At 47.4% G+C, this 23,051-nt stretch overlaps 1 protein-coding gene across 2 annotated transcripts in view; it reads right to left on the bottom strand.

Moving 5' to 3' along the window:
* LOC306818321 (lysine-specific demethylase 6A-like) overlaps nucleotides 1-23,051 on the bottom strand; it is a 30,327-nt gene that overhangs the window by 5,477 nt on the left and 1,799 nt on the right. Inside the window, exons 3-23 of one of the 2 annotated variants that reach the window (XM_079335851.1) lie at nucleotides 18,291-18,399; nucleotides 17,395-17,444; nucleotides 17,064-17,122; nucleotides 14,672-14,792; nucleotides 13,929-13,983; nucleotides 13,082-13,116; nucleotides 12,335-12,428; nucleotides 12,069-12,195; nucleotides 11,403-11,501; nucleotides 11,040-11,259; nucleotides 9,261-9,398; nucleotides 5,948-6,079; nucleotides 5,778-5,849; nucleotides 5,568-5,675; nucleotides 4,012-4,386; nucleotides 1,753-2,660; nucleotides 1,076-1,205; nucleotides 869-974; nucleotides 567-772; nucleotides 422-483; nucleotides 49-123 (exon numbers count right to left, since the gene is read on the bottom strand). In XM_079335851.1, coding sequence (XP_079191977.1) covers nucleotides 49-123; nucleotides 422-483; nucleotides 567-772; nucleotides 869-974; nucleotides 1,076-1,205; nucleotides 1,753-2,660; nucleotides 4,012-4,386; nucleotides 5,568-5,675; nucleotides 5,778-5,849; nucleotides 5,948-6,079; nucleotides 9,261-9,398; nucleotides 11,040-11,259; nucleotides 11,403-11,501; nucleotides 12,069-12,195; nucleotides 12,335-12,428; nucleotides 13,082-13,116; nucleotides 13,929-13,983; nucleotides 14,672-14,792; nucleotides 17,064-17,122; nucleotides 17,395-17,444; nucleotides 18,291-18,399 — 3,281 coding nt within the window. The remainder of the gene's footprint in view (nucleotides 1-48; nucleotides 124-421; nucleotides 484-566; nucleotides 773-868; nucleotides 975-1,075; nucleotides 1,206-1,752; nucleotides 2,661-4,011; nucleotides 4,387-5,567; nucleotides 5,676-5,777; nucleotides 5,850-5,947; nucleotides 6,080-9,260; nucleotides 9,399-11,039; nucleotides 11,260-11,402; nucleotides 11,502-12,068; nucleotides 12,196-12,334; nucleotides 12,429-13,081; nucleotides 13,117-13,928; nucleotides 13,984-14,671; nucleotides 14,793-17,063; nucleotides 17,123-17,394; nucleotides 17,445-18,290; nucleotides 18,400-23,051) is intronic. The other variant, XM_079335852.1, reaches the window with a different exon arrangement.

The raw sequence follows: 23,051 nt of genomic DNA, 5'->3' as shown, positions 1-23,051 counted from the left end.
TTTTTTTTTTTTAACATCACAAAATGCCAAAATGAGGTACTCTCTCACTTTCTCTCATCCGACACGTCGACATTTGTTCCAAACTTGATGTGCTTTAACGGTCCCCTTCTTTTGCGTGCAACACTGTAAACAAACACAACAGAAAGTCGAGTTAAGAAATGGGAGGGGGGGGGGGATGATTGGAAAGTCATCCAAAGATTTTGACTGTCTCAAAGCTAATTATGTGGGCAGTGGCTCCCAAAACCCCCAAACCCAGACGGGATATCGTCTGGCTTCTAACGTTATTCTGAAACCATTTCCTCAAACCGTAAAACAATTCAGCTAAACCAAACTACATTCTCTGCTGGGTGAAATGAAATCTCAGAGTCTGGAGCTTTCTAATGAGCCCAAAACAATCAAGCTAAAGAGGCGAAAAACAAACCTCTCTGCAGACGTCGGCTCCGTGTCCGACGGCTCCTTCAGCGCCTTCTTCTCGTTTTCCTCCTGAAAAAAGAAAACAGGAAAAGTTTGCAACAGACTCGTCGTTCTTCTTCTCATGCCGTGAAGTGAAAGGACACGGGACTGACCCGTAGGGATTCCTGGAAGGACGCAGCCTGGTACTGGGCGTATTTGGCGATGGTGGTGTGGGCGCGGGCGCTCTCGCAGCGCCACATTTTCTTGATCCCGCTCGGGTCCCAGTTCTCGTCTGCGGGCTGAGAGAGCTGAGTCCAGACCTCCACGAGGTGCTCCGGGTTGGCCTCCACCAGCGTTTTTGTGGAGAACAGACCCAAGTCTGCAGAACAACGGACGCCAGAGGGAAAACTTGAGTGACTCAAAAACACAACGGGGAAAGAAAACGACTTAGCAGGAAGTGCGACCAGACACTTACCCAGTTTTAAAGCTCCAGCCAGTCCTCGGATGACTGTGACGGGGTTGGAGGGGTTTGTGCAGAACTGGTGCAGAGGGGGGAAGAAAGCGTCCCTCTTGTTCTCCAGCTGGTTTGCAAAGAAAAAAAAACAAACGGCAAAGTTTAAAAGGATGCGAAACGGCGCGGTGACCTGCCGATGTTTCGGAGGCGTTCCTGCCGTGCACTCACGTAGATGCTGGGCGTCGGCGGGTTGAGCTTGTCTTTGGGCAGGACTGGTGAGGGGGGAGGGGGCAGCCGGGGCGGGGGGCACTTGTCTAGGAGGATGCTGCTGTTGGAGAGACCGTTCCTCCCGAGATTCCTACAAATGCATCAAGCAAAAATAAATAAATAAATAAAATCATGACTTGACAACACGTTATTCTGCAGCAGAGAAAAAAGCTAAATTATCATCTATAGGTACTCGTTGTAAAGCGTCCAATGTAAAGTCAAAGTGTAACCAACTGAGGCTGAATAAGATCTGCATGGCAACAAGGCGGCCCAGTAGCCTCGGGTGTTGTTTACAGTTACATAATGATATGCGTCTGCTTCTGTAGTTGCTCCGCAAATCCACCAGGGGGAGACACCCTCAAAAGAAAAAAACATGCTCTTCAGCTGCAGGATTCTGGATGCAGCCAAAAAAGCCTTTTCGACATTTTTCATAGATGAATGATGAATTGCATGCTACAAATAACTGATTTCTTCTTAAACGGCGAGACAATGAGACGAGGACATTACGGGGGCGCTCGAGCGCTTTCTCAAAGTTCACACACACACACAAAAAAAGAAAGAAAAAAAAGAGAGGCGCTACACTCGACAGGTGTTTCCGACATCCTTTCATTCAAAGATATGTGTACTAAAAGTCTGACCTGCAGGCCTTCAGCACGTCTGTGGAGCTCGGGTAGATGGATATGGACGATGAAGACGATGAAGAGGAGGAGCTGTGTCCGTGCGGCGGCGTAGCTTTCAGGCTGGTGACTGCGGGCGGCTCGGCCTTCAGCGGGCTTTGAGAGTCCTCGGATATTCCTCCTTTGCCGTTACCGTTCACTGCAGGCGCAGTGGGCGTGGTGGTGGCGGCGGCGGCGGCGGATGTGGTAGCGGGGCTTTGGGCACCCGTTTGGGTGTGTTCGGTGGATTTGGGCGATGGCGTGGCGGTGGACATGGCTGAGATGGGCGAGGAAGCGGCTGAGCTGCCCTGCGCGTGGGGCGTGGAGGGCAGGACGGCCGGGTGGATGTTGTTGACTTTCTTGTGGGACTCGTGCGTGGTCGCAGCTGTGGACGCCGCCCCGTCTGACGGCCCCTCGCCCTCCTCGGGGTTCTTCTCCCCCAGCAGGGCGGATAGTCTAGGATTGTCTGCGCTAAGGCTCGGCTTCTCGCCAACCTCCGCCGCCTTGCCACCGTCCTCCGAGTGCACGTGATTGACTAAGCCGTCCGTCTGCTCTGCCTTACCGTCAGCCGAAGGTGGCGGCGATGGCGTCTTGCCCTCAGAGCCCCCGTTTCCGAGGGATACGTTTGCCTTGGCGAGGGCTGTGTTGCTATCTTTGGTAGCGGGCGCACCGGGTGCTGCTCCACCTGAGGTAGAGGAGGGGGGCAGGGAGGGAGGGGAGGGGAGGTGGTTGTGGGCCGGCGGCTGCTGTCTTGGCGATGGGGCGTTCATGGAATGTCCAACCTGATTGTTGGGGAGCAGGGAGGTGGTGGAGTTGGGGATCTGGGGGTGAGACAGGGTCCCCTCAGTACTGGAGCTCGCCGCATGAGGTGCAGACCCCTTCTGAAGCCCCTGAGGGAAAGAAAAGGACGACATCGTCACGTGAGCACTTCAAACAGGAAACCTCATTGTGCTTCAATGTGTAGAAAGACGCTGCAGTTCGCGTTCTTTGATTTGAAAAACAACCACGAGAAATTCCTCAACACTTTGTGTCTTTTCTTAAATAGAAAACAAGTCTGACTGATAATATCCGGAGACTTATGACGCCCATATTACTCGATTAATTCACCGGGATTTGACATTCACTGTATCACACTCGCAGTTCTCTTCTACCAGCAGAGGGCGCTGTATGGAGGACAACAAGCATCACCAGCTTTTTAATCAACTTTTCAAAGTGTTTGATAACTGCATTTAACATGTACAAATACATCGACATGGAAAGATCGGAGACGGAGCTCAGAAAAATATCTGGCAATGTGATTATTAATTTGTTGTAGAAGTCTTCAAGATGTGTTTTTTTCTGCCTTCAGTTTTTTGAACATGAACAGAACCACAAAACATGAAATAAATCCACCCAGTCTTTTGTTTTGTGGTCTGCAGAAGTCTTTCCACAGTTTCAAAAGTTTCTCAGTTTGTGACATCACAAGTTGGATTCGGGTAAGACAATGCCCTCCCCTGGCGCAGCTGTGTCATTTTTATTCTCTGTGGGGAAACCTCAGGGGGCGGGGCTTATTGCATTTAAAGAGATACACAAACAAAACAAAACGGAGCGTTCAGAGAGAGCTGGATTCTACAGGCTCCTCTGCTTCTTGATTCATGTTATATTTGGACCAAAGCTCAGAAACACAGATGTTTCATTTAGAGCACAGGGGGCGCTGTTTAAAAAGGAGGATAATATGTCCCCTTTAATTTAACTCATTATCCCCCTTCATACAGTCGCCCTGTATAGAACCTGCAGGCCACATGACGTGCACATCTTACTGCCGTTTTTTTTTTTTTTTTTTTTTTAAGACAACTATCTCAAACTGCTCTGCAGGTTACGTGTAATGACTTGGATTTTATTTGGCTCTTTGATGTTTTTTTTTTTGCTTTACAGTGAGGAAGCGTTTCTCCTCTACTCTTTTAATTTGCAAAGCGAATCTTTACGTCCATCTTTTGCGATTTAAATTCATGAAGCCAAGACTTCCTTCCTTGCTTTAAACCTCTCATGGGAGGGATTTAACGGTTTGATTCTTGAAACCACTCGGTGGCTTTTCTCGATGCTTTCTGACAGTTTTTACTACAGAGCCAAGTAGGTCAGTGGGATAAAACCAAATTATATCCTTATTTCTTCGCTGAGTAGCCGAACACAGCCTGAGGGAGTTTATTTTAAATCTCATTTCAGCTCGTTCGCCCTAATGATGAGCAGTGCACGGTGTCTGACCTGAGAGGAGTTTAGGTGCAGGGCCTGGCGCGGCGCGGCGTCCTGTGTTTGCGTGCTTGTGCAGGTGTGAGGTAGCAGTGCTGCGTCGCCGCTGCCGGCAGCTTGCAGGTAAGGCACGTCTCCGTTGGGTCCTGTGGCCGTGGGTCCTGACTGATTATTACTACTGTTACTGCCCCCGGGGAGGGGGTCTGAGTGTCCGTGTGGCCCGAGGCCTACCGGACCGTTGGCCAGCGGCTGAGGCGGGCACAGGGGCCGGTGGGGTCCCAAGTGGGGGCGGATAGCGTGGAGGCTGGGGTTGGGGGAAGGGAGGGAGTTGGTGGTGGGGCCGTTGGGGAGAGATGGGCGCGCCGGACCTCCTGAGGCGTTCTGTCTCATCTGTGAACGGAGAGGAAACGTTATAAGCACAGAGGGAAGAAGACGTTTTGATCGGATTCTTCTTCACTTGTAAGAGCTGCCACTTTGAGAAGCAGCAGCGGGTTTGAATCTGACTTCTTACCAGGGTCCCAAAATTACTTTTGGACTCACCGGCCAAATTGGTGGGTAGAAAAAATCCACCGACCAAACTTTGTTTTTTTTTTTACCAGCCGAGTGTTTTTGTGTCACATCTGTTACACTCCATTAAATTGAGAAATCATTATGTTCTTTTGAATTATTTACAGATTAAATCATTTTATCAGATCAAGAAATTGAGAAATTTGCTGGCCTTTATTTTTTCAGGAAAAAGATGCAGGCGGCTAGATAAAACTCGTTTAATAGCATAGTTTTGATGACTTCTGGGTAAAACAATGTACTCGCCAAACGGACAATCTACCCGCATTTGGCGCTTGGTGGGTGTTATTTCGGACCCTGCCTCCTCCCCTCCCACATGTCATCATATCTGTGTGTTAGTACTGTTCAGGGGATAGAGAGCGCCGAATGCACGGCCGATGATGAAAGAGTTTGGAAGGCTTGGAGAACCAGCTCTTCATCACACTCTTACCTCGCTCTGTTTACACTTTCCTGCACTCGCTTGCATTTTGGGTTTTTTTTTAAAGCGTGCCAAACCACAGCGTGGCCAACGCCTCTACACACGCCTCCACGCAGCGTGACGGGACTCGCACAGGTCTGATTTGAATACTACGGGAGGATGATGAGTCTTGGAAGTGTTTACAGTCTGGGTTAGTAAATCCGGAATTAACCCTAAAATGTCATCTGCCATTTTCACCTTTATTTGACAGGGCAGCTGAGGAGAGACAGGAAGTGTAGGATTCAAACCCACCCAACGCGATGAGGACTATAGCCTTCGTCCATGGGGCGTGCAACATGAGCGCTAGGCTATGCAGCAACCAAACCTTTTACTGGGTTAAATATGTGTAGATTTTATTGCGGTGTGTGTGCACATTAGTCTCTACTTTAAAATCCATTTTGTTGCCCACATTAGCTGCTAGGAAGACGAATGATTCTAAACAAGTCTTTGAAGCTCAAATCCAGAAGTGCAGAAGCATCAACAGGACGGGCGTGAGCGAGGGAGCACGCCTGACCACAGCAAAAATTAAGGAATACTTTTTTGGTTTTACCTGGTGCTGGTGCTGCTGCATCATGGTGAGCTGAGCCTCCAGCTGCCCCAACATCTGCAGCTGTGGGGGCTTCAGGCTGGCCCGGTTACTCCGCAACTGTTCAAGCATCTGAGCATAGAAATGCAGCAAAAAAAATAATAAAATTTTTAAATCAGAGCTGAATCCACAGAAACGGTATGTTTAAGAACCATGGGATGAGACATTATGAACCTGTAGCTTCTGTGGGGAGAGGTACCAGCTGGGGACCGGCTGCTGTGCTGGGTTACTGGCCCAAGAATCAGCCTGAAAAAAAAAAAACACGTATCATTAGAGAGGCGTCGGATCCAATAAGAAGGCAGAACCAATCACAATGCATGATCTAAACACAGCTGTCATTGTACCTTTCCGGGGCTGGAGGCTCTCCTCCTCTTGGCCGGGCAGGACTGGTCCTCCGGTGAGCCCAGTGAGCCAACGTGAGGGGGCAGAGACTGACCTGAGCCCCCGCCCTCTGCACTGTGATTGGGCTTGCAAGCCTGGAGAAAGAAGGGAAGGGGGGAAGGGGGGTTTGCAGGGTGCAGGCGAAAAAAGAAAAGAAAAAGGGGGGCAGCATAAGAAATATAGGGAGGAGGGGGGGGACAAAAAGAAAAGAACAGGGATGTAAATGAGAGGCCATTAAAATAAGAGGGAGATGGAGAAAGAATAATCCAACAGAAGCAATCAAGCACGATTTTTTTTGTTTGAAAGCAGGAAAATCAAAGTAAGTCAAAAAGGAAAGAAGTGGAGAAGAAAGCAAAGCGAGGGATGGAGAACAAGGAAGAGAAAAATGGAGAGCGGATACTGTGATTGGACGTTGGAACAAACAAGAACAAAACAGAAAACATCCGTGTATACCAGGGCTCACGTCATAGGGCGTCAACAGCCCAGAAGGGGGCGCTCTGCTCTGTATGTATCGTCTTTAGTGAAGGCTGAGCGTTGATGCGTTTGTTTTCGTTCTCAGGCGGTGACTTTAGAACGAGGAGACGTTCAACTCACCTCGATCGACGACGGAGCGCGCCGCGTTTAGCACAAGCTAACAGGCGGGAAGAGGAAGGGGGGAGGGGCCACAATGCTTCAACATCAGATTCAATCAAAATCGAGCTTGACCTTCGATTCAGGTGTCACGACACTCATGTTCAATAAGCCAGGAGAGACAAGAATATACTTATACTTCAGTCGCACTTTTTTCACTTTTGAAAATCTTGTTATCTTGTTATCATACCCTCTCTCGTCGTCAGCGTAAACCGCGGCGCTGCCCCTTTTTGTGGATTTTTTTTGCCAGGTTTCGATGTGAAAAAAGCATTTACTGCAGCAAGTGAAAAATGGGGCTTCAAACAAATCATGCAAAACAATGACAAATCACAAATTTGGCGTTTGATTTCAAGGATTGAAGCTTCAAGATCATTTTGATGAATTTTCCATTGAGATTCAAATTCATGACACACCCCCCCTTAAAGCTTTGTCTTGTGTGGAAGCTGCAGAATATCCACTCTCCTCAACACGACAATGTTCCCAACACACACACATGGACGTGATGGAGCTACCTGCATCTACTCTGATGAAGCAGTGAGGTGGTGGTGATGGAACACTAGGGCGCTGCTGAGGCTCTGAGAGCAGCTGCAGGACATCTAAGGTCAACTACTGAAGGGGGGAGGGCAGGAGGGGGGGAGGGGAGGTGGGGAGGATGATTGACAGAGCCAATGGGAAACCTGGGTGTTCACTCTCCACGGCAGCACGGCATCACCGATCACAGCGAGGGGGGGGTCAAAAGCCCCCCAAAAGGGACTGAATGAGTGCGAGGATTATAAGCACAGCCGCTTGATTTTTTAAGAATTGAAGCACTTTAATCTGTGTGCAGAGGGCGAGCTCTCCCAGTCAAAGCAGATTACGAGCAAACAGAGAGGCAGGGCGCAGGTTCAACAAGTTTGCCACCTGAAACTGGGTTTGCTTCTGGACAGGCTCAGATTTGTATTTTGAGCAAGATGCATTTGTAAACAGAAAACGCTTTAAGAAACATCCGCGTTGCTCGTCCTCTTCTGCCTTAATTTTCACATTGTGTCACACAATGCAACTTAAGTCTTCTACAAAAATGTGCGTTTTTGTCAATGGAGTCTTGCAGTGATGCAGACCCAGATGTGAGCGCTGTGACTTCATTGACCAAGACAGAAATTTAACCTCTCAAAGCATGCGAGCTACGTTGCACCTCGGCTAGTTGATGTAATTAGGGCCTGACCGATATGGGATTTTGGGGCCGATACCGGAAAAAAAAAAAGCTGATACAGATATCTTTCCTTGCTATATGTTCAATCTGTAGAGATAAATATAGACATATACATGAAAGATTTTTAATGAAGAGCACTGGAAAGTAACTGCACACTTGAGTGATAATACGGTGCTATCTATAGCGCCCTCTGCTGGTGAAAGAAACATGCTCGTGTAATACATGGAATGCTGACTGGTAAATAAATTGAATAATATCGACCCATAGAATTAGCTGATACAGAGTCGTCACTGTATATTCTGTATATTTCTTGAATTTCCCTCGGGATCAATAAAGTATCTATCCATCTATTCTAATATCGGACAATATTATTGGTTGGCCAATTAAAATCGGTCGGGCTCTAATTCACTTAACACCAACAAAACTTCCCAGCAACTCCTGAGTTCTGTGAGGTTTAATGACTGGTTTTGTCTATGAAGAACATCTGTTGGTGGCTTAAATGGGACATGACCTTGAGCAGAAAGGTCAATGCCCAAAGCTGCCAGACTCCATGTATGAAAATGGTTATTTAATCTCGTCAAATATGCACGTTTTTTAGGTGCGTCTATAACTTCAGTTTTTTGGGGGGGTTTTTTTTCAAAATGTTGCAATGGATCAGAACCAATTATTCGAATTTACACAGTGAAAACAAAAAGCTTCTCAAATGTTCTGTGAGGTCAAATCAGTGTTTTGTCAATAGAGTTTGGTGGGCTTTGAGGAGAGTGGTTAACGGCTGCTTTTTGTCAATGAAAGAATTGTTACCTTAACAAAAAAGGTCACAGTCACTGAAGGGATCCTTTACATAATGTTGTCAGACAGTCTTAATAACAATCCAGGCCTGTGAAGCATGCGTGTGTGGGAGGCCGGGTGTAATCCTAAATACCACATTAGATTAGAATGCGGATTAAAAGGAGGAGAAACTGAATGAGAATTAACAAAACAAAAAAAAAAAGCCTGCACAAGTGCTTTGTTGTCATTTTTTGTTTTGGTTAACGGAGCATGATGGGTGAAGCCGAGTGGCGACTGTGGAGAGAGAGAAAGGGAGTGAAGGAGTGGGTAACACTTGGCTGGACCCCTCCTCATCCGAAAGAGCAGGAATAGAGAAAGTGGCCAGGACGTGAAGCCATGGAGAAAAACTAATTCATGTTTGACTGGCAGAGAAAAAAACACCTCCAATGTGAGTGGAACTTTTCACTTTGTTTTGTTTATCGTGAGACACCTGCACACAGCGTGGGAGGTGGAGTTAAGATCAAGTGTTACCCATCAGTCAGTACGTACAACAGTGCATGCGTATGTGTCGGCACTGCAGGTGTGTCTGCGTGTTACGATTAGTGTTTGTGTGTCTGAGTGAGCACTCAGGGGGGAGGAGGGGGGGAGGGAGAGAGGGAGGCGGGAGGTGTATCTATCTGGTGTCTCACCTGCTGTGGTGCACTGCTCAGGCCTCCCTGCCTGGAGGTTAGCTCAGCTGGGATTGGCAGACTCCATGCCTCCTCAATAAGAGGGAGCATTTTACTTTTACCCTGAAGGCTACTGAGCTGGGGATTACTCAACTGAGCCTATAGGGGAATGGAAAACGACGTGAAAAAACAAAAAAAACAAAAATAATAAAGACAAGGTTTTTGCTTCTTTTTTTTTTTTTTTAGAAGGAAAAAAAAAAAACGATGACCTCAAAAACAAGGAAATGATCAGCAATGGTAAAGAGTATATAACACCACTTGTGTCTTTGGGCTGGCTAACGTCTTAGAGAACCAACCGCACACGCACACAAGGAGGATATCACTTTTTTTGGATGACATTCAGCAGCAACAGTAAACACAGTTCCATTAAAACAAGCAGCTGAGCTCGTCTTAATGTCAGGACTTGATGCTAACAGAACTGGTGGACATGTGACATTCCTTCATGCATATGTAAAGGGGGGGGGGGGGGGGGGAAAGACTTCTGCTTTGAGATGAAATAAAATAATATGTGAGAAAAAGGGCTGTTCTCTTTATCCGTGGTATGAACTCATCTGTCGTTAGCGTGCGTCCGCGTGCATCCTTTCCTGTTCCTTATTTTTCAACCTGGGCCCTTTGTGCTCTCTGTTGGTTTTCGTAGTGAGAAATAGTTTGGGCGTTGTTGTGGTGCATCGGTTAACGTCCGGCATTATCATCTCTGTTGACCGACATGGGGAACGTGTAACGGAAGAGCTGGCGAGAAGTAACGGTGGTTGCGTCTTTACGCCGTGCTGTAGCGCAAAGTCAAACTTTTAGCGGGAGTGGCACTGAGCTCAAATCTTAGTACACGCTCTAACTTTCAAAATCAGTGCATCTATAGGTGTCTTTGTGTGTGTGTGTGTGTGTGCGTGTGTCACTAAATATGTTAGAAAGGTCCCAGGTTTGAAAAGAATGAAATTCCCATTTAATGTCACGACAGAGAGTGAAGCCGGGGGAAATAAACGAGAGAGCCGGAGATGTTTTGGTTTACTTTCCTCTGTGCTCTGAGCCTCGTCGTTTACTCATGTAGCACGTGTCCACTTAAAGCTGCACGATTATCGCTTTTGCATCTCAGTTTTGGCTCATCCTGCACGCCGTCTGTCGTCAGCGCACACCTCAGCCGCACCAAACGGCTTCGAGTGAACCGAAGATGATCCGGGACGGCGGACGAGTGTGGCTCTCCCTTTTTCTGCTATTTTCGGTTTTTCGTTGGTGTTTTAAATAATCTCGTTGTACTATTATATGATGACAACAAAGTCATTAGTCATTATTCTATTCTAAAAGCAGCATAGACAACAACCTAAAAAAAACAACCTCAGAAGAGACAGCCAGGAGCTTCAATTCGGGATGTCCCAGAATGATCCAGGTATTTTTAGACGTGCTATTTCCATCTGGGTGTTTAAAAGAACGTGCGACGCAGGTCAACAGTTAAATAAAGTAGTGACCTGTGGAGCAGATAAAACGGATAAACGGCCGCCAGCAGATTGATGACCAATGTTTACCTCTAAACACCTCTCTTCTATACATTCAGCATTTAAACCGCTTTAGGGAGTTAAAGACTAAACAGGGACACCCCTACTTCTCGTCAGTATTTAAAGTCCAACTCTGCAGGCTCGTTGCACCTTTGACATGCTGCTGCTGTTAAAGTTCTGTGCACTGCTCTCCGTGATAAAAAGGATGAATGCATCCAAACATTAGCGTCTGCGCCTTCCTCGCTGCACCCACCTGCAGGCATTTGATGCGGTGGGTCAGCGCGGGCGTGTTGGTGCAGCCCTTGCTGCGTGTGGCGTTGATGTAGCACTTGATGGCGTCGTGCGGCTGGTTGCACGACTCGTAGAGCGTGCCCAGGTCCATCCAGGCGGCGGCGTGGCTGTGGTCCAGCTGCACGGCGCAGATGTAGGCCTGCAGGGCGTCCATGGGCTGGTTCTGCTGCTGGTACAGCACCCTGGGAAAGAAAGAGGACACAGGGTTAAGTGTGCACGGGAGACAGCGGGGGAGGAAGATCTGATTTATGAAACCTCTAACATGCTCCGACAGGCGACAACAGCTGGCTGCATTCATCCAAACAGGAAACATATTGAGCCTTACCCTATAGAGCACCAGGTATCTGCACTGGCCTCTGATTTGTCTATGGATTGCCGATAGGAGATGAAGGCATCCTGGACTTTCCCAATACTAGAGTAGCACCTGAAGGCGGGACACACACACACACACACACACACACACACACACACACACACACACACAGAAAACACTGGTCATTTTCAGGAGGCCTTACCCACAGAGGGCGCTCCTGAGCTGGTGCAACCCACGCCTTGCTCAAGGGCACCTCGGCACCGCTCGGGAACGTGAACTCCTCCTCAGCTACCAGACCGACTTCCAGATTTGGTCCTGGCATCTGGACTTGGAACCGGCAACCCTCCAGTTTCCCAACCTAAGTCCCTTACAGACTGAGCTACTGTCGCCCCCCAATGGAACTAAGATTATAAATCTTCTCTTCAGCATTTAACATCATCTTTACTGATCCTCCAAACTTTGAAAGATGTGAGCAGAAGTGCAAAGACTTTCCCCGGTTACTAAATGGCGCGGTGGAAACTCCAGTACTGACTGGTCCGGCCGATCTCGACACAAATGAGTTTTGGCTGACATCACGATTGCAGCTGGAGACGCTCCCTCTGTGGTTTCAACATTCTGGAAATTCAGACATTGAGTCATCACGTCCCACGTGTTCGCACAGACCGATGCTGCGCGTACCTGCCAAGGAAGTACCAGGACTGTCCGGAGTTTGGGTCGGCCTCCAGAGATTTCTGCAGACACTGGATGGCATAGCTGTCCCGGCTGGCTCTGTCCCCGAGCTGTTCCACTGTGTGATGCATCCAGCCTGGGGAGAGGAGCGTTGTGTTTAGCATTAAACGACAGAGACAGACTTCCATCTCCATTTCTGTGACTGGCGCAAAATGCATTGAGAACCAAGCAGGTGTTGCATCACCTTTAAATAAATACCAGCTGTGCACTCTTACCTAGCTGCTGCAGGGTAGTGGCCTTCACCTGTGCAGGAAGATCCTCCGCCTGCAGGAGACTCTCATAAGCCTCCTTGGCAGCTCGGTATCTCTTCTGGAGGAGAAGAGGAAGAGAAGGCTGTGAGAAGGTTAGAGAGCAGGAGGCGGAGTTAACAAAGGGGATGAAAGTAGAGTGAAATTGTTACGATGTTGAAGCAGCATGTGTGGTGCTTTCAAAAAACCCCAAACAGAGATTCCAGAGACGTACGTTTCCTATCACTCCCTCCCCTCCTTCCTACATATTTAGATTTGCGGCTTAATATCGTGCGGAGCTCGACTACCGCTGCGGCGTCGTGCTCTGACGAGGCACGAAAAAACACATCAGTCGTGAAAGCGCCGCCGCTCCCGGAGCGACTGTACTTCCCCGACATAAAGAGAGAGAAACCACCAGCATACAAAAGAGGAAAGAGAGGGGGGGCGGGCGGGCGGGGGACTTTTCTTGTTTCCGTGGCAACCCCGTCCATCGACTCGAGAGTAATCGCCTACCCCTCCCTCGCGTGCCACCCACTCAGGCACCCTGCTCCCTCCTCAATTTGTCAGCACCTGGTTGGAAATCCAAATAATCAGGCTGCCCCCCCCCGACCCCCCCGTGTTCAGACGCGCTGATTTTGACCCTCAACTCAAACACTTTTTCGTCACGCCAACTAATGACAGAAAGCAAACTGATATGTCCTTGAGAACTAGTTGATTAAAAGAGCCGGCACTTACCTGAATCTCATACAAATGAGCAATGTGGAACTGAACTGTGGGGGGGAGAAAACAGAAAGAGAATTATTAGGAAGCGTTTTAGGAAAGGTTCGCTGCCCTCCCTGAGAGTTCGCCCTCCTCACAAGTCTTCCCAAACAGTGGTCAATAAAATTTTAAAAAAAGGCGTCGGAGAGCCCGAGGTTCGCCCGTCCACACACTGAGTGGAACAGGAGAGATAGGTGGCTGTGCTCCTGGCGGCACCTTCCTTTGTCTGGAGCGCTGCAGTGTCTGATCTAAGCTGCCTGAGTGACTCTCAGCAGATGGAGGGAGGGAGAGAGAGAGAGAGAGAGAGAGAGAGAGAGAGAGAAGGGGAGGAGAAGAAAGACGGGGGCTGCCCTTGTGTGTGTGTGTGTGTGTGTGTGTGTGTGTGTGTGTGTGTGTGTGTGTGTGTGTGTGTGTGTGTGTGTGTGTGTGTGTGTGTGTGTGTGTGTGAGAGAGAGAGAGAGAGAGAGTGAGAGCAGGAATGAGGGGGGCATACATACACACACACACAGAGAGAGTGAGGAAAAGGCAAACAGCGAGGCGCCCGGGCTTAAAAAAATGGATATTACTGTCGTCAAGGTAACAGGTGCCGGGGTGGGAGAGATGAGATGGCAGCGGCATATCAAATAATGCTGGTGCTCTATCCGAGCTGAACCCAGGCAGAAGAACATCATCTAACACTCTGCACAGGAGAGAGAGAGAGACAACGCTGCTCTCCTCGTTTGTTTTTACAGGTTTAGGATCAAACGTTAAGATAAGATGAGAACACACAATCAGTCGATGAAAGTCAAAGTGAAGGAGGTGAGGAACAGAGGAGGGGGCTTACTTTCAGCTTTGGACAAAGTGCAGGGGTTGGAGTCAATCAAAGCCAGCTGAAAATGCTGCAAGGGAGAAAAAAAAAAAAAAAAAAAGATCAGTAAATGGCAGCAACATGAATCGTAACCTTTGACCTCTAAACACAATTTCAATGTCAACTGGTGAAATGTTTGTATGGTGTTTTTCTAGTCTTCTCAGCAGAGGAAAATAACTCTCCATGGCGACAGGCGGCGGTAGTCTTTAATCATCATTCCAAAAAACAGATGGGAAGAGGACAAGGGTGTAGATATAAAAAGCGTTGCCATGACAACATAATCACACCGTCGTCACTCACCATTCTTAATACAGCTGCGTCTAATCAAGAGTTATGCCTCATTAAAAGGTCTAGTCCATATACTTGCTCTTGTCACTCCCGGTTTTCTTCTCTGCTGATTCGTTTGGCTGAACAGCCAATCAGAGAGATTCGGCCGACGGGGAGCGATGGAGCAGGACACGAAGCAAAAAAAAACAAGGGGCGGAGCGATGGCCGGCGATCTCCTTGGTGTGTCATGGCGGTAAAGTGTCATCATGCAGGACGATGTCTGACGTGTTCGACAAAGTCCCCGACGCTTTCAGTTTGGCCTACTCGCTCCCAGCGTGAAAGCACAGACCCCGACGCCGCTCGTCACATTTAAACGACATCACCATCGACAGATTCAAATAAGTAGAGACACCATGACTGTACCTGGGAGCTCAGTCTGGAGTCGGACCTACCTTTAGGCTCGACTCGTAGTCTGTGTTGACTTTGAACATGAGACCCAGACGTAAGTGGATCTCCTTGGCGCGGGAGAAGCCCGGGTCAATGTACAGCACCTCCTGGAATGCTTTGATCGCCCTGCGGGGACAGAAAGGAGAGTGGGAATAAAAAAAACGCTGATTTCACACGGCCGTCACTGTGTAGTAACTAAACTCAACCAGCCATCTTTTATCTGCGGCGTGCAAACATGACCTCGGGTGCTGTGCAGTCCGTTGCCATCTTGCACCGATGACTCCACAGCAGCTAAGGAAGCGCCTTGTGGGTCATTTACTTCTTTTATCTGTACAAGGTCTCGGCTTGGCGTTCAGCGCTCTGTGACGTCACCTAACCCGATCCTAACCTGCCTGCCGTGCCTCGAGGATGTCATGAACACAAACGCTCTCCCTCTGTGCCGAGCAGTGGGCAGATAGAAAGAAACGGACCTATCAAAGGTGTCGTTGCTCTCTGCACCATACTCTGCAGGGTGTTCCGTCTGAAAAGCCATTAACACTGCTCCACATGCTAACGCTACATGCTTCCAGCTCTTGTGTTCTTGTATGATTAATAGCAGTCAAGCGATTTGATCGACTTCCTCCAGCACTGGAGAACAAAAAGCTGTCTTTTTTTTTTTTTGCTGAAGTTTGCATCTTAATGTTTGTTTTTTTAAAGCCTTTGGGAGGTTTCAGCTCGCCGACTCTTTGGTTGCGTCGTTACCATGGAGCCGATGCAAGACGGCATTGCTCATGAGCATTTTTTTTTTTTTTAAGATGTTTTCAACAAACAGAAAAAACCTGAACAGACTACAAATGAGGCGTGAGATGCAGGTCTGACTCGATGAGAATCTTTTGACTTCTCTAGAAACTGCGTTGTGACCCATATTTTAAAGACCTGCTCAATAACGGGACTTTTTTTGTTTGTTTTTTGGCTGAAACATGTTGCAGCCTCACAGAGAAGTTTCCTGCTTTGAATCACAGCTTTCCAGTCTCACACTCTAAAGTCATGCTTGTTAGGTTAGTGGGCAACTCTGAGACGCCCGCAGGTGTGAATGTGAATGGGTGTTTGTCTCTACAGCTGTTTTCATGGGTACTACTGAAACCACAAAGACACGCAAGCGGAGCAACAGAGTCGACTAGATGACGCTATAATGAGGAGATTTGCCTTCGTAGCAGGCTGGAGTCGAGCTCTGTCATTGGCTGAGAGGCTGACACACTCACAGCTACGGGCGATTTAGAGCCAGCAGATAACAAACAAGCATGACTTTGGACTGTGAAAGAACGTGCAAACTCCGCACAGAGAGGCTACGGTCACACAGGGATTCAAACCAGGAACCTCCTGGCTGTGAAGCGACAGGACGCAGCAACACTAGATAGATAGATAGATAGATACTTTATTGATCCCGAGGGAAATTCAGGGCATCCAGTAGCAGTATACAGACAGGCAGGACACAAGACATTGGTTACAATACACACCCGCAGTCCCCCCCCCCCCCCCCCCCCCCCATCTCTATACAATAATCCCCCAAACAAGATTTAGCAGCCCCTATGTGACTGAGAGTAAAGGTTAAACCTGTGCAGTTGGCATTAGCCAAGTTTTAGGCTAAGTTTCACTGAACAGAATCATAACGTCAACAAAAGAGCGGAGGAGAACGCAGTGGTGAACAGACGAGGTGAAGCAGCAGTTCCATCACGTGCACAGGGAATAAACACTACGAGTCGCTGCAGGTGAGTGTTTGCAGCGTGACACTAAATGCGTCAGCGCTGTGATTGACAGGTAACCAATCCACGGCTCTCATGACCAGGATGCGTTTTAAGGATAAAGAACTGAAGAGCTGTCTCTGCTGTGAGCTGAGGGAACCGTTAGCGATGGAGCAGGAAGTTCACAAAGGAGGTCTGGACGAAATCACTGAAAGCCTTTTCAACGAAGCTCCACCCTCGTTACACTCTTTGTACAATCACATTGATTCTGCAGTGGTGTAATAGTGATGTCCAAGTGCGTGAGTAAGGCCCGACCCATACAAGACACATCTGATACCGATATCTTCCTTCGCTGCATCTTTAGAGCTTCATTGAATTTCTTGAACACAGAAATTCATCAAAAATAATAAACTTAGAGGCAAAGATGGGCTGAGCTCTGGTGAATCTGATACTAGCTCCACAGGCGGTACAGACGTGGGATCACCTCTCGGAGACCAGACAGGACCTTAGTGTTACGGTTATTCAGATCAGCGATATGCCTGTGTCAGACGTTTATAGCAGCGAGTATTCCTGCAGGTAATAAAGCTCCATTCGTTTAAAGGCCTTATGAATGCGTTGATGCAGAGTCCTTTAAAGGAGGAGAAGCTGTGATGACGGAGCGACAGCTTGTACTCACCACTGAAAGGCATTATAGTGGAAGTAGACCATTCCCAGGCCGTACAGAAAGGCAGCATTCTGCGGGAAATCGAGGAGAGAGAGGTCGTTATGACAGACTGTGAGCAATGCTCAAACAACAACAGGATGTATCGTTTAACTTTGTGTTTCTGTGCAGTTTGGTCACCAGAAAAAAATAAAATAAATAACCGACTCAACAGGCTCAAAATGACTCCAAACGACTAACAAGAATCCAAATGTCACTTCAGAATCTGAGCCCAATGACGCCTTATATGCTTCTTGTGTACGAGTGAGTGTGTACGTGTGTGTGTGTGTGTGTGTGTGTGTCTTACCTTCCAGTAGTCTGACTGTAAACTGTAGTACCTCTGGTATGCCGATAATGCTGTCAAAGAAAGGAGAAGGAGTTTAATCTTCTATTGAGCAAACTGTTCGTTAGCGCTGTAACTGCTGTGCTGTCGCCATGGATACAGATGAGAATACAAAGTTGAAGGTCGATGAAGGTTTGGGAAGAGTCAGGGCGGTTTGACGTGAGGGACCTGGGCCTCGGATTCGAGAGCCCAGAGTTTCATTTGATCAGTGTGCACACAAACGCACCGTGCTGCTGCTGGCGTCTCGTGGCCTGACCCACGGCGCAGCAGCGCGTCGTTTGAGCGAGACGTGAACGCGAGCGTGCTCCACCGATTTGACGCCACCGATTTGTGTCATCGTCTGAGCTACAAGGCCGTTGTCTGCGTCTCAAAAATGACAACCTCCACAGTTAAGATGGACACAGTCTGCGAGTGGTTGCCATGGCTACACCATCTTTCTGCTGTGCATACCGCCACCTGCTGGATCGGACTGTGCACATACAGCACGCAGGTGTACGGAACGCTGTTACTAGCGTGAGCACAGAGCAGCAGGAGACAGGGGAGGAGGGGTGCTTTTTTTTTTTTTTTAGAGACATGCAGCCAACAGATGTTTACCAATCAGATATAAATCATCTGGATAAATGATATTAAGGCGGCGTTTTTATTGGAGCGTCTGTTACTTTAAATACATGTCTCAGCCTGCACACACTGAAAAGTTAGGTATCAAACGTCACAGCCAGCTGGAACAATCCACAGGAAGACTGAACACAAAGAGTGAACATGTGACGACAAACAAAAACAAAAACAAACAACCCAGGATGACTCTACAAAGCACTTCTTTACTTCTTGAGTGTCGGGGAGGAGGAGGAGAGGTTACTCACCTTTTGGGTAATCCTCTAAGAGGAGGTTGAAGTGGCCGAGCTGGCAGAATAACTCTGGCTCCACTTTGCCCTCGGCCTTCAGGATGAGCGAGTCGTAGCAGCGGACAGCCTGGGGGGGGGGGGGGGGGGGGGGGGGGGGGAAGGGGGAGAAGGCAAAAAACAAAGTGGCTCAGCTGTGTCTGTTAAATCTGCAATCAGGCTTTGTGCTTGAGACGGAAAAGAAAAATCCCTTCGTGTAGCATGCAGGGGATAAAAAAAAGAGGGGGGGGGGGGAAATCGAGCGAGTGAGGGAGGAAGGAAAGTGAGAGAAAGTCCCTTTAACTTTTGAAAGTCACAGCACCGTTGACGTCAGCGCCAAAAATTCCGGCAAGTCGACTCCTATTCTCTGAGCAGATAAACGACAGGCACTCGAGTCGCCTGCCAGAACCAAGTTTGCAGATAATGACGTCAGCGTCAGGCTTCCAGTACAGATCTTTCAGATTTGATACAAACACGGCCGCTGGATTCACACTGCAGGAGCTCGGGAATTAAAGGGGCAATGCAAAGGTTTTGCTGGTTTAGTCCAATCTGGAGGCATTTGAAGCGTAGCGGTGGTGGTTTGCATGTAATAAAATGCACGCGGCCGACCTTTGTGTGTCGGAAAAGTGTGCGGCGTCTTGAACACAGGTGTGACCAAAAAAAAACAAACAAACAATAAAATACTATAACACGTGGCGTCATTACAGGAGTGCAGCCGCCAACCATCACTCAACGCGTGCGAGCTGGCTTTTTATGTTTTTCACGCTGTGCTGGGAAAACACAGCGACGCAGACCAGGCGAGCTCGTCTCCCTCATCGGATCATTGTCACACAGGTAAAGGAAACGGCTGTGTATTGTTCTGTAAATAAACCTGGTGGGGCGCACTTTTGATTGAAAGAAACCAACATTAAAGTCAACCAGTGAGGGCAGTCTGTAGGCTACTTCAAAGCTTTTACCACAGGCCGAGAACTCAACTACAGTCAACTACCGCCACTTCCAGCCCATAATATCCATCGATATATTAGCATACCCCGTCACTATTGCTATCGGCTAATCTCGTCGTAACTACAAGGCTGCAGTTGCAGGTGAAAGAGTTGAGACACTAACCAGCTGAGGGGAACAAAAAGACAGCAGGGTTCACTGAAAGGTCACTTGAGGACATCCCTGATTCGATGTGCTCTGCCTCACAGAGCAGGAGGTGCAACTTCAGCTGCATGCTGGTGGACTGTAACTACCACTGTTTGTGCTCAGTGTGGAGAGCTTTCTGAAAAGCACCTTCATCTATGTTGTGAAATCATATCAGTTATGGATGTGAACTCCACAGTCTCAGGCTCTAGCACACTTCTTAGTTCTGCATCTTTAAGATCAAATTCATCAAAAGCTTTTATAACTCAAGTAAAGACGTCAGAAAATGCCGGCCTCTCTTTTCCAGGTTGCTAATGCTGAAGTTGTCCAACTTGTAAAAAGAAACCAAGCACATATCGTCCATGTCACTTTCCACAGGAAGGCAAAAGAACCTGAGAGTGAGCTACACCGGTGCTTCATTTCTCTGGTGCCACGCTGACGTCACATCGAAGACAGCTCGGCTGGTCTGCGGAGCCGAGTGCTGTACTGTCACTCAAAGCCAAAGACAGACAGCTGCATGTGGGAGCGAAAAACTGAGGAACCAACGGATGTACAATCTCTAAGTCAGCTTTCATACAGATCACATTTATTCACCTTGAACACATAAAAGAGTCCTGCCATTAGGTGAGCAGGGTTGTTGTTGCCCAATCTCCCCCCCCCTAAAACGGTGACACATTCATTTCAGAATGTAATCTTTAGTCTGACAACAGGAAATCTTTTGCAACCAACACTGAAAAAGGGACAGATTGCAAAGTGTCCTCAGCTGCTCCATCACCGCAGAGTTTCTGCACAAATGTGGCTCACAAGCGTCGTCAATCTCAGACCGAATACCAGAAACGATGCCCGTCCTGATTATACTATAGCAAAGTTAAGCTTGACCTCTCAAAGATCCGACTGGCTGGTTGATTTTCTGAGCATGTTCGGCAAATGCGCGCAGCGACACAAACACGCAGGCTAGCATGTCAGAGTTGTGGAGGCGAAGAACCCTCGCCACACTGCTGGATTAACAAAGACTGTTAGCGGGCAGATTTAGGTTGGGACGAGTGCTGAAATGTCCCCACTAATTGTTTTATCTAGTCACTGATAGCAAAATTAATTCATCCCCAAAGTTAGAAATCTTATTTTCAAAGGGTGACTTGGTGAAAAATGGATTCCAGGTAAATGTACAAACAACACATTAGCTTTTCCAATCATTCTCCTGAATGACAGGCAAGCATATCTGGATTTACTTGAAAAATGTGACACCCTATGACATGGAAAAAAAAAACAATGATCTTATCAGGCATTACATGTCTATGCACGAGTGGCAAACTGGGTCGAATTCATTGGCGAGCCAGGCTTGGTTAGGTAAGATTCTGAAGATGTTTTGGTTTTCATTGAAGCCGAGAGGGGTACTTAAGTTTGGGGCTAAACGCTGAAGATACAGCGTGATAAATAACACGCAGTCTACGGAAGTGAAAGCAACACACTAACACGTAACGTAGCTCAATATTCTGCACGTGTGATTCATGAAAGGCACACTCCCGAGCAGCGACTTTCCCAATGACAGGAGTTATCTTTATTGCCCATCGCTACACACAGACTACACTAACTCTTTGTTCACATCGTCTCTGCTGAAAGTGTGTCTGATGTGGTTCAACTTTTGACCTTCTGCAGACATCATGATTTTAAACAGAGAGACATGCTGTGCATATTAGGCCTGCAATGATGAGTACAAATCGGTCCCATGCCATCATATTGATTAATAATACAATAACAAACTACAGTGTGATTAACATTCCTGCTCCAGGCCTCCATCCTATTGGGCGTAAAATGGTGCAAAAGAAAGGATGGCTTGTTTTTCATCATGCAATCTTTTTTACAATCTAATGTGAGAAGTTCAGACTATTGCAATGCATGTTGGGATATTATTTGTCAAGGGAACTTTAAAAGAGTCCTGAAAAAAGCAGCAGTCTATAAAACAAGCCGCTTTAACAGGAGACGATGTTTAAGCGATGTAACTGGACTTCTGGTGCTGCTCGCTTTCAATGAAGTCCCTGCATCATTTCGACCCTGTCTGATGTCATCCCTGTACTACCTTAATGTTTGGTAACACTGCACCCAGACAGGTCTGAATGTCATTATTTCAGTCCATGCATCATCACTATCAAAACGCATTTTACTGTCCATGATGAATTGATTTCTATCCTTTGTGAATCCTGGTAAAAGCGCTAAGTTTAATGGGTGTGTGCCGCTATTATTATTCAAGTTCTTAATCCCTGTGGGAATAACTGTCCTCTGCATATGACCTCGCTGAACTTTTTCAGAGCAGAAGTCAACCACAGCTCGAGGTCCGGCTAATTACTTAATCAAGGGCGCCGTACAGCAGTCTTAATACTTAACTCGCAGGCCTCCAATGAACTAGAGGAAATCCATGCAGACACGAGGAGAATATATGCAAACTTAACCCAAAACGGCCCCCAGGATTAAACCCAGCAAGCCCCTGCATTTAAAATATGCCTTAGTACAATGCAAACAGGATGAAATGAAAATAATCGGCAGGAGCAATAGGAGGGAATTCAACTTTAATAGTGTTACCTTCTGTCTACGTATTCCAAGTTTACGTCACTGGTGGTGATACAGTGACCTAGAACTGTCAGAAATGTTGAACCAACGCTCATGATAACGGAGATAGAGCAACACTGTGCAGCGGTTGCAACGTGCCAGACTGGGCAGGGGTGAATCGAGACATACAAAAACAATAAGTGTTAGCTAAAAGAAGGAAATAAAAATGCAGTATAAAAAGACACTTTGGGGGGACCAGATGGATACTTAAATAAAGACCATCTGACATCCAAGTTCAATAGTTTCTAAGGCCCAGTTCTGCCTCATCAACAATTCACTTGTGAGTTTGTATTCACCTGGCATGATATAAGCCATGCTAGATTGCTGATGTAACAGACTTTTGGCCCCTGTCTGACCACAAAAACACTACACGTGAAGCCAGCTGAGGCCGTGAATTAGCTGGACTGGACAACCATCTGTAGGGGGTATTTTTTACAGCAGAGTACACAAGAGCAGGGCTGTAACAGGAAAGACACAAGTAATGATGCAAGAGCCGGCTATGCCACCATAAAGACGATCGTCACGTCATCAAAACTGACAGAATAGCTTGTTCCACGCGAAACTGTTTTTTTTCTGACATACTCTTGATTCATATAAAACAATTAATACAAATGTGTTAAAACAGGCAGGTGTTTTCAAGAGTGCAATAAAGCATTTATAAGCTCAAACATTTTTGAATGCATCAATGAATGAGTTTTAATAACACCTCCATGAACAGTTAACACATGTTTGTGAGCTTGTCCTGCTTTAAAGATAACTGCACAATCCCATTCAAGCTCAGTACTTTGACTGCATTGCACACAGTTCATATTTTCCAAGACAGAAAAAACAACATCAGTGTTATCTGCAGCTAATGCTATGTGCAGTCACACTTCCCTTCCTAGGTATCCCACACCACCTAGCGAGCAGATTCGTTGATGGGCCCCCTAACACCACGAGCTGTCAACAGCCCCATCTTTCCTCTCGTGCCCACTTCAAGATAAACACACAATAAAAGGTGCTTTGCTCTTTTGC

The sequence above is a fragment of the Symphodus melops genome (assembly GCF_947650265.1).
Source record: "Symphodus melops genome assembly, chromosome: 23".
Classification (NCBI taxonomy): Eukaryota; Metazoa; Chordata; class Actinopteri; order Labriformes; family Labridae; genus Symphodus; species Symphodus melops.
Note: the sequence above shows the minus strand (reverse complement) of the source record. Positions and strands in the feature narration are given on the sequence as shown.